At 42.5% G+C, this 14,989-nt stretch overlaps 1 protein-coding gene across 1 annotated transcript in view; it reads right to left on the bottom strand.

The window, feature by feature from the left end:
* SNX5 (sorting nexin 5) overlaps positions 1-12,885 on the bottom strand; it is a 16,546-nt gene extending 3,661 nt beyond the window's left edge. The window contains exons 1-11 of the mRNA XM_026653138.1: positions 12,877-12,885; positions 11,745-11,849; positions 9,045-9,155; positions 8,240-8,361; positions 7,583-7,706; positions 5,719-5,814; positions 3,560-3,665; positions 3,398-3,473; positions 1,437-1,476; positions 1,268-1,354; positions 473-482 (exon numbers count right to left, since the gene is read on the bottom strand). Of these exons, the coding sequence (XP_026508923.1) occupies positions 473-482; positions 1,268-1,354; positions 1,437-1,476; positions 3,398-3,473; positions 3,560-3,665; positions 5,719-5,814; positions 7,583-7,706; positions 8,240-8,361; positions 9,045-9,155; positions 11,745-11,849; positions 12,877-12,885 (886 nt within the window). The remainder of the gene's footprint in view (positions 1-472; positions 483-1,267; positions 1,355-1,436; positions 1,477-3,397; positions 3,474-3,559; positions 3,666-5,718; positions 5,815-7,582; positions 7,707-8,239; positions 8,362-9,044; positions 9,156-11,744; positions 11,850-12,876) is intronic.
* Between the last annotated feature and the right edge of the window lie 2,104 nt (positions 12,886-14,989).

The following is a 14,989-nucleotide window of genomic DNA, read 5'->3' as shown; positions in this document are numbered from 1 at the left end:
CTCTGAGTACGGTTATCCAGCCAGTTATGCACCCACCTTATAGTAGCCCCATCTAAATTGTATTTGCCTAGTTTATCGATAAGAATATCATGCGAGTTCTTATCACTGAGTTCAAGTCTCTCCCCATTTAGGTCAGTGGGTTTACCATTACTTGAATGGGAGCAGCATTAGGACTACATGAAGCAGTTCTGAAAGTCCCACTCTCAAGCTTTATGGGAATGGTGACAGCTCATGGTATAGCTACACAGCAAAGAGAAACCCACGGCTGGCAAGGGCCAGCCGACGCAGGCTCACGGGGCTTTTATTGCAGTGTAGATTTCCAGGCTCCGGCTGGAAACCAAGTTCTAGGACCCTCCAGCTGCGCAGGGTCCCAAAGTCTACATAGCAATGAAAGCCCTGCAGCCTGAGCCCTGCATGCCCAAGTCGGCTAGCACAGGCCAGCCACAGGGTTCTCTTTGCTGGGCAGACATACCCTCAGGGGACTTGGGACATAAGAACAGTCATACTGAGTCGGACCAATGGTCCAGCTAGCCCAGTATCCTGTCTTCCGACAGTAGCTAATGCCAGATGCTTCCAAGGGAATGAAGGGCAATCAAGTGATCCACCCTGTCACCTAGTCCCAGCATGTGTCTGTCAGGATTGGGGACGATAGCCTTTCGTCATGAAAGGCTGTTACATACTGAATATCTAACCTGAGATTGTTGTTCTTGCTTTTAATTGCAAGACTCAAGTTGCTACAGCTGCTTACGATCCGATCATCTTCTTACAAACTAAGATTTAAAAAAAATGTTGCACAACACAATCCAATAGGAAACCTGAAGGGCTTTTGAGAGACTCAAACTAAAACAGCTGGTAGACTTGACCTCCTGCCTTGAAGATCTGCTTTCTTACATTAAGTGGTAAAAAGGGAGTTTTGACTACTTGAGAGTCTCCTCCAGTTGACAATTGCTGAGCTATTTAAGCTGTCAGCTAGCAGATTCCTGCTTGGGGGGGGGGGGGGGGGAAGAGAGGAGTGGCTTGTCAAGGGTCCCCTCACAACACTTTGAACTTCTCTACTCCGTTCTGCTGGATTAAAGCCCAGAAAACATGCACAGCACATCTATTTTTCCAGGGACAAGGCAGGGAAGAGACTCAGGCTGTATTCCTGGTTGTGGGATTTTTTGCGGGGGGGGGGACACAGGCACAAGCTCATGTGCTAATTAGCAAGTTGGTAACTAACTAACTTCAGGGAATAAATACAGGAGCAGCTTTGGCAGAGGTGGCTCACCTTTGCTGCTTCTATGTTGAGCATGTAGTATCTTAACAGTTCAGTCAGCTTTAAGTCTTCGTCTGATGACACACGACTCTCTACCTTCTACAGAAGAAAGGAGCAGATAGGAATGACGTAACAAGAGACAATGAAACCTAGATTTACAGCTCTTCAAAGAAGCTCTTACCCTGAGTTTTTCAAAGAGCTCAGCAACTTTCAACAAGTACCTAAAAACAGAGAAAAAAATTTACTTACATTTCATGGAAACCTGTAATGTAGCACTTAAAGAACACAAGATTTGTTAGTACAAGAGCAGAAACCTACACAAGTTTGCATACTGGTATAGGTGCATGTTTAGACAAGTTCTTATTTGAATGAGGAAATTAGAGTACAAGAAAGAAAATGTGTCGGGACTGAAACCAGTGTGAGAAGACACGGCACTTTTAGTCCGTCCGTGAGAGAGACTACCTAACTTGTAAGCTTTGTTCCAATGGGCTTGTCTTTATGCTCTAGAGCCACAAAGAAGTGTTTAATAATGCTTACAGGACACCACTTTGAAGGGACATTTTGCATTGCCCCACACTTATTTATGCAAGTCATTCAGGCCTCATATGCAGAATGGTTCTCCCAGGAAAAACTGGCCTGATAAATTAACAAATCGCTGACTTGCATTGAGAAGAGAGCCTCCGTGCCGACAATTATAAGTCAGTGTTTGTCCAAACCCACAACCAACCAATGAATGGTGTCAGTGCATTCTGGGAAGATACTGACAGCTATCCCATGCACCTTAACAGCATATAGCAAGTCTCATGTTGTGGGTGCTCCTCTACATGTGCTAAGGGCAATGTACTCTAGTGCGACCTGGTTACAGGAGCTAGGAAGAAGGAAGACTGGCCAACCTGTTTACAGGTAGTCAGGGGTCCCTTCTACACTAAAAATTCTGACATCACCAGAAGGCAGCCATGTGTCAGACTACTACAGGGTCCAGGCAAAGGACAAACATGGTTAGTTACCACCATGAGTATTGGCCATGTATAGACATGCCACGTTTACAGACAAGCTTGTCATGCACAGGGTACAAACTTAGTTATAAGTTAGACAGGGCTTCTATAACATTTTGTATAACATACAAAATGGGAAATGACTGCCTAGGAAGGAGTACTGCAGAAAGGGATCTGGGGGTCATAGTGGATCACAAGATAAATATGAATCAACACTGTTGCAAGAACAGGCAAACATCATTCTGGGATGTATTAGAAGTATTGTAAGCAAGACACGAGAAGTAATTCTTCCACTCTACTCCGTGCTGATTAGGCTGCAATTGGAGTATTGTGTCCAGTTCTGGGTGCCACATTTCAGGAAGGATGTGGACAAGTTGGAGGAAGTCCAGAGAAGAGCAACAAAAATGATTAAAGGTCTAGAAAACATGACCTATGAGGGAAGATTAAATTTTTTTTTTTTTAGTCTGGAGAAGAGAAGACCGAGAGGGGACATGATAACCGTTTTCAAGTACATAAAAAGGTTGTTACAAGGAGGAGGGAGAAAAAAAAATTGTTGTTCTTAACCTCCAAGAATAGGACAAGCAGCAATGGGCTTAAAATTGCAGCAAGGGCGGTTAAGGTTGAACATTAGGAAAAGCTTCCTGTTCGGGTGGTTAAGCACTGAATACATTGCCTAGGGAGGTTGTGGAATCTCCATCATTGAGGATTTTTAAGAGAAGGTTGGACAAACGCCTGTCAGGGATGGTCTAGATAATACTTAGTTCTGCCTTGAGTGCAGGGGACTGGACTAGATGACCTCTCGAGGTCCCTTCCAGTTCTATGATTCTAGAAGGCTAAAACTTAGTCAGACATCCTGTGCACCAAGAGTCCAAATCTGCTGGATTCAACTAGGATTCTATTTAAAAACGTTAAGTGGAAGTGGATATGTGGCATAAAAAAAAAAGTTAAATGTGCCATATTGATAGCACCATTAAAAAAATAAAATAGAAATAAACTCTGAACACCAACACTAGAGATACTAATGACCAAGGAGGGGACCTCAGACAAGGCCAGGATTCAGTTTATTGTGTAACAGGATTAAAATTGGAGTACTCCATACAAAAGTCCAAGATCAGGTATTCACTGAACAATTAGTGGGTTTGCTTACTTTTTAGTGACTGTGGGCTCTTCAAAAGCCAGGCTGTTTAAGCAAGCTGAAGTGCTGATGTAGTCATCTGCAACATCTGCAGGAACAAGGACAATGCTGTCAGTTTTGTCTCTAGTGACATACACTGACATTACACAGAAAAGGTTTGTAAAAAGATTTCACTTTTATGTGATCTTGTCATCTTATCTGCCTTTGCGCATGCATCCTTGATTCTGTTGTAATAGTTTACGAGAAAAGTCTTCTCTTGCTCAAAGAAGTCATCCACCTCCTGAAAAGAGAATATGATCTGTTAGACCGATAGCATGGCTAGAGCATTAGCATCTCCTTCATTTACCAAGGAGTTCAGTAAGAGACTTTAAACCTTTGCCCCCGTGTTGTGAATCTGGCCATTAAGTGTAGCTACACATTTCTAGCCTCCCCTTCATAGTGTACACAATGAAACAAGCCACAGCTGCTTAAAAAGTTTCTCTAGTACAATTTCCTCTTTATGCAGAAGTGATAAGGGACCCCTAAAAAAAAAAAAAAAAGAAGTCTGGTGGCACTGAATTTTCATTTTCCTTTTGACATACCTCCACCCAACTTGGTGGAGACCCGATTCTCCAGGCCAGTGGTATGTGATGGGCAGCAATTTAAAACAGGACAAAAAAGGTTCAGAAGTTACGGTTCTTACAGTCATAACTGGTATTACAGCATGTACTATAAAGTTTAGTGTTTTACTATGTATTTAGTGCAGCCAAGTTCATTAACATGGTAATCCACTTAAAAGCACAAGCAAAGGAAGTTAAAGGCAAAATTAACACTGAGGATGGAAAGCAAAAGCTTTATCACATTCAACTCTTAATTAGTGCAGATGCAACACATGATGCACATGCATCAGTTGCTCCGCACTTCCAGTGTTTCTCCCAACCTTCTGAAATGTAGTATAGAGTTACCTCAACTTTTCATTGTCTACGGAAACAACTGTGTTACAACATGCTGTCCATCACTAGTCAACACCTCTCCGAGTTAGGAACACTTCAAAGATGACTAGTTCTCTACTTACAGTCAGCAGGAGCTGAACCTTTACATCTGATTTTATGGCATTTCCTTACAAAAAGCTTAGGTCATGGGAGATTAGCATTGCTGTCTGAAGTGGCAGAGGTTCAGTGGCCGGTCTCCCAAGGTTTCACTCAATGTTAACAGTTCCATTGTTCTAATGCAGGGGTCTCCAACCTTTTTATGCCCAAGATCACTTTTGAAATTTAAGGGCAACCCAAGATCTACCCCATCCCTTCCCTGAGCCCCCACCCTGCTCACTCCACCCCCACGCCCTCCATCACTCCCTCCCCCCCAGCCTCACTCACTTTCACTGGGCTGGTGGATTGGAGGTGGGGTGTGGGCTCTGGGCTGGGGCCAAGGGGTTTGCAGTGTGGGAGTGGGCTCTGGGCAGAGCCTGGGGCACAGTGTTGGTATGTGTGTGTGGGGGGGGGTAGGAGATCAGGATACTGGCTCTGGGAGAGGGTTCAGGGCTGGGGTGTGGCCTCCCACTGGGCAGCACTTACCTCAGGCGTGTCAGTGAGGCTAAGGCAGGCACCCTGCCTGCCCCAGCCCCACACTGCTCCCAGAAGGGGCCAATGTGCTGGGGGTGGGGGGAGAAGAGGAAACATGGCTCTGCGCACTGACCCTGTGGGCACCACCCCCAAAACTCCCATTGGCTGCAGTTCCCCGGCCAATGGGAGCTGCGGGGGCGGTGCTTGCAGGCAGGAGTAGCCCCCTGATCTCCCCCCACACTCCACTTCAGTGGGATGTATTGGTTTCTGGAGCTGAGTGGAGGCATTCTAGTACTATTAGATATGCAGAAGTTTCAGCAGACGACCACATTTTTGCCCAAGAGTTAACAACTACACTCAGAGCAGTTTCTTTGGCAGGATATTACTGGGTGACTCTTCACTGTGTACTGAATAGTTAGATGGGTTTTTTTTGGGAGGGGGATGGGGGAGGGGGAGAAGAGAGAAGAACCACCAAAACTGACTCCTTGGATGCCCAACTCCAAGGATACAAATACTGGAGCCCAGGTTTGTCAATTTCATCCCCAGCTTGCCAGTCATGTACTTCCTCTACGTAGGCAGGTTTTACCTATTCAGACACAATCAAGTGCTCTCAACTCTGCAATGGATTGGCTTAACTGATCCTTCAGACTTGATAGCAAATATGAGGTAGGTAAGTTATTAAGTATACTCTTGACAAAGCTAGGAGAAACCTGCACCAGGAATAAAGCAATCCTACATAGTAGAAAGCAAGAGTGAAAAGGTATCTGATTGAAGGGGAGCAAATCATCTTACCTTCACTCCAGAGAAGAGGACTTCATCAGCACTCTTCACCATGCTTTTTAAAAAGCCACCAAACATTTCTTTTGTATTTTTTCTCCGAACGCTTAGCTAAAACAACAAAAGTTTTAGGGGAGTAAGAAGTAATTCAAAGACATGCTTCAAGTTTAATGTTGTACTGGTGTTGTCATTGCACCATACAAAGTGATGTTTGTACTGCACTAACTTCTAGGTATATTTTAAAAGTGATTGAATTGCAAGTTTCCTCTAGAATTCCCGTTTTCAAGTTGTAGCACCAGAGAGGTCTTCTTGTAATGAAGGGACTATTGTTAGAAACATGGGAGTTAAATTTCTCTTTGTGCTGAATTCATTTATGAACAAGGATGTTAACAGTCTTTCCCACAGCTGCATTAGAAGTAAGGTGCATTTTAACAGCTTCTATTTAATCTCTCTGAATAAAGAGGGAACATACAAAGCAGAGATGCTGTGTAATGGGCATGTTACACAACAGCCCTTACAGCTGGAGAAAGAAAGGATTTGAGGTGCACAGGCTTTTCTGAAGCTGAATTTTATCAGGGTAGATAAAAAAATCCCTTTAGCAAAAATTTAAGTACATTTTTCTTTAAAAATAATCCTACTTAAAATTGGTTCTGAATTATGATAACCTATGTTAAGGCTTATCATTACTGTAATGCTTAAAAACCAAGAATATTTGAGATGTACGTTTGCTGCTGAAGTCTTCAAGGAAGTCACTGGCTAAGCACCTGGAATCAAAGTTTGTTGAAGGGCTAAACCAGTTTAGCAGTAGCCTCTTCTGCAGAGAGATTATTTTCCTCATTTTTGTGTATTCAACAACTAGTTCAATTCAATTACTAGTTTATTCAAAGTGGAGAAACCAAGTGGGGGTTGATAGCTTGTTCCCCGCCAATCTATAGAAGTGGGTATGGGAACAAGATCTACAAGGTCTAAAATCTTGAAGGACATGACGACCAAAAAGTCAATTCAATTCAGCTAACTACAGTGAACGCTCACTAGAATAAGTTCATCAAAATGTTTTTAATTTATGATTTGCTTATTTTTTCTTACATATTCAAAATATTTAAAGGGGTTTTATTTAATTAAAGCATTTTTAAATGCTGTTTATGCATTTTAAATCTAATTCCAAATTTCCAACTAAATGTAGTTTGACACAAATCATGATCTAGTGCATCCTCCTAGCTAGCAAAAAGTAATACCAAATTATACCACCCATGAGAATCAGCCTCTTTTGGAAGACAACTGAAAGGTACACATGCAAAACAAGATTTGAATCAGTGATTTAAATCAATGTTACCTGTTTGCCGATTTAAGTCCTGATTTAAAGTCAGCGTTTTAAGTCAATAGAGCCTGGTTTGTATGTTGCAGTTTATCTTTTAAGGCAATGATATTTCTGTCATGAATATGGACCCCCCCCCCCAAAAAAAGCTTTGAGTGAGATGGAATTTTTGGCCCTAGGATATTATTTGAGACGTTGATTGCTCAATCCTACATAGATAACAGTATAAACCAGTGGTTCTCAAATTTTTGTACTGGTGACCCCTTTCACATAGCAAGCCTCTGAGTGCGACCCCCTTATAAATTAAAAACACTAATATATTAAACACCATTATAAATGCTGGAGGCAAAGCGTGGTTTGGGGTGGAGGCTGACAGCTCATGACCCCTTGAATGGTCCTGACCCCCAGTTTGAGAACCCCTGGTATAAACCCTATGTAGGATTGTGTGTTTAGATTAGAATTTGCTGTAGTTGTAACAAAATTGATAAATGAGTTCATGGAAACTGACTGCATTCTTAACATCCTGTCCCAGAAATGCAGAGGAAATGGAGGAAAATTCCTTACATCCTGGTCATACTCTAGGAAAACATGGAAGTTGCGATCTTTGTTGAGCACAGGATGAGAAGAAAGTCGCTGAAGGAAAACTTCATGTGATGACACAGTCTTCTTAAAGACAGCAAGGTATTCACTGGAAGAGCAAGGGGGGGAAAAAATCTCAAAGTTAAGCACTGATGAAGATGTGTAGTCTGTACCCCCTGCTTCACTGCACAAAGCATTGCTCTGACAAAAATAATTTTATTTAACGCTTCAGGTTTTGGCCTAGTGCTTCTGAACAAGCATTCCTGTCTCCACCTGGCCTTTTATAGTACATTTTAGAATTCACACAGTAATGCCCAAAAGACTTCTTATGAAGGTTAGAGACACAAGCTGGGTGGGATAATCTCTTATTGGACCATCTTTTGTTGGTGAGAGACAAGCTTTCGAGCTACACAGAGCTCTTCTTCAGGGCTGGGAAAGGTACTAAGGTTATTAGGCATTTATATGGTTTATCTAACCAAGTCCAAGACTTTCTAGAAACACAGACCTGGTTAAAAGTGTTATGGTGAAGTTACACCTCAAGCCAGAGCCTTATTTTAAACAGGCTTGGTGCTACCATGCAAGTAGATCCTCCATCAAGATGCAGACTGACTTTGGTGTCTACACACAGCTACACACACTTACGCTTCTAGTTCTTGCTTCATTTTTGCAAATTCCTCTTTTGTCATAGAAACTTCTCCTTCCCCAAGTTTCTGCATCTTCTCTCGGGGACCATCAAAGTCAGGCTTTGAAGGCGCTGGAGGTATCTAGTCAATATAAAATAGATTAATTGCAAGTACCTATCACTCTGTAGTGAAGGTTCCTGGAGTTTCCATAGGTACCTTGTAAACTAATGTACTGCTGTGCTTTTTACCCAGGTTGTGTGTAGTGCAGTTTGTTTGTTTGTGGATGCAACAGGACTCATCCAGAGTGCCCACAAATCCTGTGTCACATGATGTGGAGACATGGGCCTGTTTATCCTGTGATCAGCATGGCTCCAGGAGAAGCCGTACTAATGGAGGCTCTCCACCAGCTGCTACCCCTGGACTCAACACTGAAGTGTCAAGTTCTCAAAAGTCCTGGCAGCAGGGTAATCAATGTCTCTCTCTCTCTCTCCATAAGGGCTTCTATGGGGTAAGGAATGATACCAACATGGGGGCAAATCCACTCTGCAGTACCTGCAGAATTCCAATGCTGTGAGCTTAAAAGAGTGGAGGGCAGGGTATGGCAGGGTTTTCAGACAGTTCAGGGAAGATAAAAGCAAAGCTATGTTACAACCACATTGAATCTACATAGTTAAGATCCAAGACAGAAAATACTAGCGGTATTTACTTTAACAGGGTTAGCATCCTTACTAACTTCCTCTTAGGCGCACCACATTTTCCCATTATAAAATTCAATCCTAAGCAAAAAAAAAAAAAAAAAAGCAAAAAAAAACAAACACACTTACAATAAATCCTGCATACTCTTCCGTTTCAGTAAGCGTATCATGCAGCCACACAAAGTCTTCATGCTGCCTTGTAACTGAAAACTCTGGGCTTTGAAAAGTTGGCAGTGTAGTCTGGAAGAGAAGAGATACAGAAGTCCTACTGTTTTGTAAACTAGTGCTTTTAGAAGCAGTTTTGTTCATTAGTTTCCATAGCAAGCCCTTTTGATTAGTAAAGGCCAGACCTAATTGCCTTTTCTAGTGTTGGCTAGCCCTCAGTTAAGGTGAGCCTTCTTTGCATATCTCCCTTAGCAGTGAAAGGATAATTTCGTAGGAACAAGATATTCAAGTGTGCCATACCACTTTAGCAGACCAGAATTAGTGATACCTAGCTCTTACATAATGCTTTCAGCAGTAGATCACAAACTTTAGAAAAATGAGGCAGGTATTATCCCCAATTTACAGATGAAGAAACAGAGGCATGGGGAGGTTAATTTCAATCCACCACTCCTTAGCAAAGCTAAGAGTGGCAGTACTGATCTGTCTGGAGACAGAAGAAAACAACCCTGCACCAGTTACTTGGGTTCCATTTGGACAGTTCTCTTCCCCTTCCTAAGGTGTAAATGTATAAATAGGCAGGACACAAAAACAAAAACCCACACACCAAAAAACTGTGCAAGTGCATCAGAAGCAGGAAGCCTGCCAAACAATCAGTGGTCCCACTGGACAATCGAGGTGCTAAAGGAGCACTTAAGGAAAATAAGGCCATTGTGGAGAAGCTAAGTGAATTCTTTGACTCACTTGTCTCTGCAGAGGATGTGAGGGAGATTCCCACACCTGAACCATTCTTTTTATGTGACAAATGTGAGGAACCACCTAAGATGGAGGTGTCACTAGAGGTGGTTTGGGAACAGATTAATTTATCAAACTGTAATAAGTCACCAATACCAGATGGGATTCACCCAACAGTTCTGAAGAAACTCAAATTTGAAATTATAGAACTAACAACCATGGTACATAACCTATTAATTAAATAAGCTTCTGTACCAGATGACTGGAGAATAGTGAACACCAATTTTTTAAAAAAGGCTCTAGAGGCGATCCTGGCAGTTACAGCCAGTAAGCTGAATTTCAGTACCAGGCAAATTAGTTGAAATTATAGTAAAGAACAGAATCAGACACAAATGAACACAAGTTGTTGAGAGAGTCAACATGGCTTTTGTAAAGGGAAATGCCCCACCCATCTACTAGAATTCGGGGGTGGGAGGCAACATGTGGATAAGGGAGAATCCAGTAGATACCATGTACTTGGACTTTCAGAAAGTTTTTGACAAGGTTCCAAACCAAAGGCTCTTAAGCAAAGTAAGCAGTTATGGGATAAAAGGAGACGGTCCTCTCATGGATCAGTAACAGGTTGAAAGACAGGAAACAATGGGTAGGAATAAATGGTCAGATTTCAGAATGGAGAGGGGTAAATAGCTGGATCTTCAATGGATCTGTACTGGGACCAGTGCTGTTTAAAGTATTCATCAATTACCTGAAAACAGTAGCAAACAATGGCATGGCAAAGTCTGCCAACACCACAACTATTCAAGATAGCCAAGTTCAAAGCAGACTGAAGAGTTAAAGGAATCTCAAACCTGTAACTAGGCAACAAAGTGGCAGATGAAATTCAGTGTTGATAAATGCAAAGTAATGCACATTGGAGAACATAATCCCAGCTATCCATACACAATGACGGGGTCCAAATTAGCTGTTAGCACTCAAAAAAGACCTTGGAGCCTTTGTGGATAGTTCTCTGCAAACATCTGTTCAGTGTGCTGCAGCAGTCAAAAGAGCTAACAGAATGATAGAAACTATTAGGAAAGGGATAGCTAATGATCAGAAAATATCATAATGCCACTATATAAATCCATGGCATGCCCACACCTTGAATACTGCATGCAGTTCTGTTGCCCGATCTCAGAAGAGACGTATTAGAATTGGAAGAGGTACAGAGAAGGGCAGCAAAAGTGATTAAGGATATAGAAAAGCTTCCATATAAGGAGAGATTAATGAGACCAGGACTTTTCTGCTTGGAAAAGAAACAACTAAGGGGAGATATGATAGAGGTCTACAAAATCATGACTGATGTGGAGACAGTAAATAAGGAAGTGTTATTTACCCCTTCACATAAGAGCCAAGGGTCACCTAATGAAATTAATAGGCAGCACATTTAAACAAACAAAAGGAAGTACTCCTTCACACAATGCACAGTCAACCTGTGGAACTCCAGGAGAATGTTGTACTTTCGGCCTTCACAACTGGGCTCAACAAAAGAATTAGATAAGTTTATAGAGGATAGGTCCATCAACGGCTATTAACCAAGATGGTCACAGATGCAGCCCCATTCTCTGGGTGTCCTTAAGTCTCTGACTGCCAGAAGCTGGGAGTGGAAGACAGGACATGGATCACTCAATTGCCTTGTTCTGTTTGTTCCCTCTGAAGCACCTGGCATTGGCCACTGTTGGAAGACAGGATACTGGATTGGATGGACCATTGTTCTGATCCAGGATGGCCTCATGGTTAAGGCCTGCAGTGTTTTTAAATGAAAGCCTAAAATCTAGAAGTTAATGGTGTAGGCCCATTTGACAACAGGATAAGTTTCCTACTTGCCTCATTCAAGTGGATTTTAAGCCTGCGTGTGTGTATATTAACCACCTTCCCCTTTCACCATGAACTTACCTTAGTATGTACAGTGAACTTTACTTTGTCTTTTTCACTTAGGGCATCCGGGATGTCAATTTGGAGGGAAGGATCAATATTCAGATCCACAGACACAGCCCTCACCTGAAACACAAGTTAAAGTATTTAAGCCTAAAGTCAGAAATCAAAATTAGTCTCTTGACTTGCCAATAATCTAAAATTGATAAAAAGACAGTGCACAACCAGAAATTCTTACTACCTTGAAAAGATTCAAATCTTGACAGATGTGTCATGGTCATACCTAACTGTACGCGTCAGCTGAAGGGATGCAGAAGAACTACAAGTCTTCCTCACACTCTAAACACATAGCAAGAAGCTTTTGAACTTGGAGTTAAGTTTAAACAGACATAATCAGTAGCCTTTTGAAGAGTCCTTAAAGGTACCTGTAAAGGGTTTTCAGAAGCCTGGTTTGTGTCTTGTATATATAAAATAAAAGGCTCGGTTTTCAAGTTTTCCCTGCTGGTTTAACAGGAATAAAGTCTGTTCTTCCCAGATTTTGTTGGCGGTCTTGGGGTAGGGACAGAGGCACACAGCAGCACCACAGATGTCTGTTAAGGTCTTGCACTTTTAACTTAAAGTCAGGGGTGTTGAAGCTTGGAGGCATCGTTTCTTTCAATAGTCAACCACCAATAAGTTTTAAAGATGTATTTACAAAAAGAGCAAGTAATTAGAAGCACCTTCCACCGTTGCTCGGTTTCCAGTCTTAGGATGTCAATTGACTAGTTTTCTGGTCACTGTAGAAACAAGACTTTTTTTAAATCAAAAACAAGCTGAAGAAACTGAACCTCAAGGGTCTTCGCAGGTTATCAGAGAGCAAACTAAGGCACAAACCCAGTTGTGCTTTGGGAGCTCACTTTTTTTTTAAATGGGGTAGTTAATATTAAATTGGTCTTTGGAAGACTGGCAGATCCAAAGTGAAGGTTCCATTTAAAAGGCAGATGTTTGGTGGGTACAGAAGTCAGGTAACTTTACCTCTGCCCCATACTAGCACTTCCCCACCTTGAGCCATTTTTCCAACCTGCAGTCCTTTTGGTCACTATTTTTCCTTAAAATTTCAGTTTACAGTCTTTAGCTCCTTTGTGAGCATCCTGCATTTGGATAAACACACTACCTGTACCATTTACCATAAGCTACAATAAGTATGGAGTACAGAAGTCTGTTTCTTCTTCTTGCCACCCTTCTCATACCACAGAAGCGCCCTCTTCAGCTGCTCAGCCTCACACTTCCCATTCACTGAGCCACTCCACCCCCCCTTCTCCCCCCCCCTTAATCAAACAAGCCCTTCTTCACCAACCCCAACGTTTTTATTATTAAATAAATTAAGGTATTTAAGTCTGGTAACTAACTGAATATGTGCTTCCCACCATTTTGCTTGTATCTTTTCACCTGCCCTTTCCAGAGTTTTTTGCCTTTCTGAGGCTATGTCTACACGGGCAATTGAATGACAAAACTTGTGTCTTTCAGAGGTGTCCCGCCCCCCCTCCCGGAAAGGCAAAAGTTTTCCCGCGACAAGCACCAGCGTGAACAGCACGTTGTTGGCAGAAGCGCTCTCCTGCCGACAATGCAAACACCACTCGTTGGGGGGGTGGAAATTGTGTCAGCAGGAGAGCCAACAAACAGCGGCTATACTGCACGACTTTTAGCGGCACAGCTGTAGCAACACAGCCATGTCACTAAAAGCTGTGTAGTGTAGACCTAGCCTAAGTTGTAAAGCAGGGATGGTCACAGCATCTAGCACACTGCCCATCCCACCACTCAAATCCTAATTAGCACTTTACTGTGCCACTGCAAAATATGGTTCCGGTCTGTACATGAAAAGTGAAGTTAATATGTAATTCTACAGCCACCACCTTTCAAGTCAGAGGCAGTGCTCTGCTCTAGGATGAGATTGAAATTTATAGGCCAAGCTGTATGGAAATATGGAGAGCCAATTATACAAGTCTTTCCAAAGAGACTGGCCCCCACATCTCAGATATCTGAGAAGTATGCCACAAATCTTCCATAAATATTGTACATGAGGATTGGGATGCAATTTATTTCAGGTAGTTTTGTTTTGGCAACTTCCCTTAGTTCTTCAGAGATTAGGGTCACACCATGAAGATGAGAGTTTGAAGTCTTATAACAAGATTCATACACAAATTTAAAGATACAGCAGTTTGATTATTAGGGCCAGGAACAAGGTCCACAGGTGGCCAGCCAAGAGATGCAGGAAGTATTATAGCATCTCAATTTAAGCTTGCTTTCAGAACACCCTGCACTGAGCTCTCAGATGCAGCTAGTTACATCAGGTTTTAGATAACAGGCTGTTGAAAGGTGCTTTGGGTACTAAAGGTAATAGAGGAAGAGGCTGTTTGGGCCCCTCTTCACAACTTAAGAAAAACCTTCCAAACCTTCATATTATTTTAATTGCCCTCTCCTCTGTTACAAATTCAGATCTTGCTGTCTACACTGGAAGACCATTGCTAACTGGAGGTCTGGCAGGTTTCTATCACCACAAGTACCATCAGGAGTCGAAGCAAGGGGTGAGGATGTGATTTTATAGTCCTAGAACTATGTACATCTATTTACCTGACCACTTGGAGGAATGATCTATTAGAGGATTTGGGGGTGGTTGAATCTAAGGGCTAAGAGTGCTCTAAGACTATTTTGAGTCGGAGCATCAACAGAACAGGAGAGGACAGACTTCACCTTCCAGATGTTTTACAATTTGTGGCTTTTTTGTAGGTAAGTTGAGTCTCAGGCCTGTACCATACACCCTACAGCAGCAAAGGGAGCAATAAAGCTAGTTTTTCCCCTCCTCCTTTCCAGGACACTTTTCCATTTCCATGTAACATTTTAGCACCAGGCACCATTTTAGTTGTGCCAGTTTGCTAAGCAGCTGCATAGCCGACTCAGCTGGTGGAGCAGTGGGCTGTACATGCTAGATTCCTACGGTCATAATCTCAGACATTCTTTGAAAGGACAAAGGCCAAGCTTTCCCACTCAAAAACAGATTAAACTTCAGAACTTCTCCCCACACTGCACACCAACAACCGACAGAAAGAGGCCAGATTAGTGTGCAGGGACGGTAACAATTCAGTGTTTCCCTCCCTTCCATTGGGCCCCTGCCTGCGCAACACACACACACACACACACACCTTACTTTAAGGCTTCCCCAGGCATGAGGGGCATGTTGCTCTCATTTTAAAGAGAGACACATACAAAGGCAAATTTCCTGCTGCTTA

Source organism: Terrapene carolina, unplaced genomic scaffold (assembly GCF_002925995.2).
Source record: "Terrapene carolina triunguis isolate 2854851 unplaced genomic scaffold, T_m_triunguis-2.0 Scaffold132, whole genome shotgun sequence".
Classification (NCBI taxonomy): Eukaryota; Metazoa; Chordata; order Testudines; family Emydidae; genus Terrapene; species Terrapene triunguis.
Note: the sequence above shows the minus strand (reverse complement) of the source record. Positions and strands in the feature narration are given on the sequence as shown.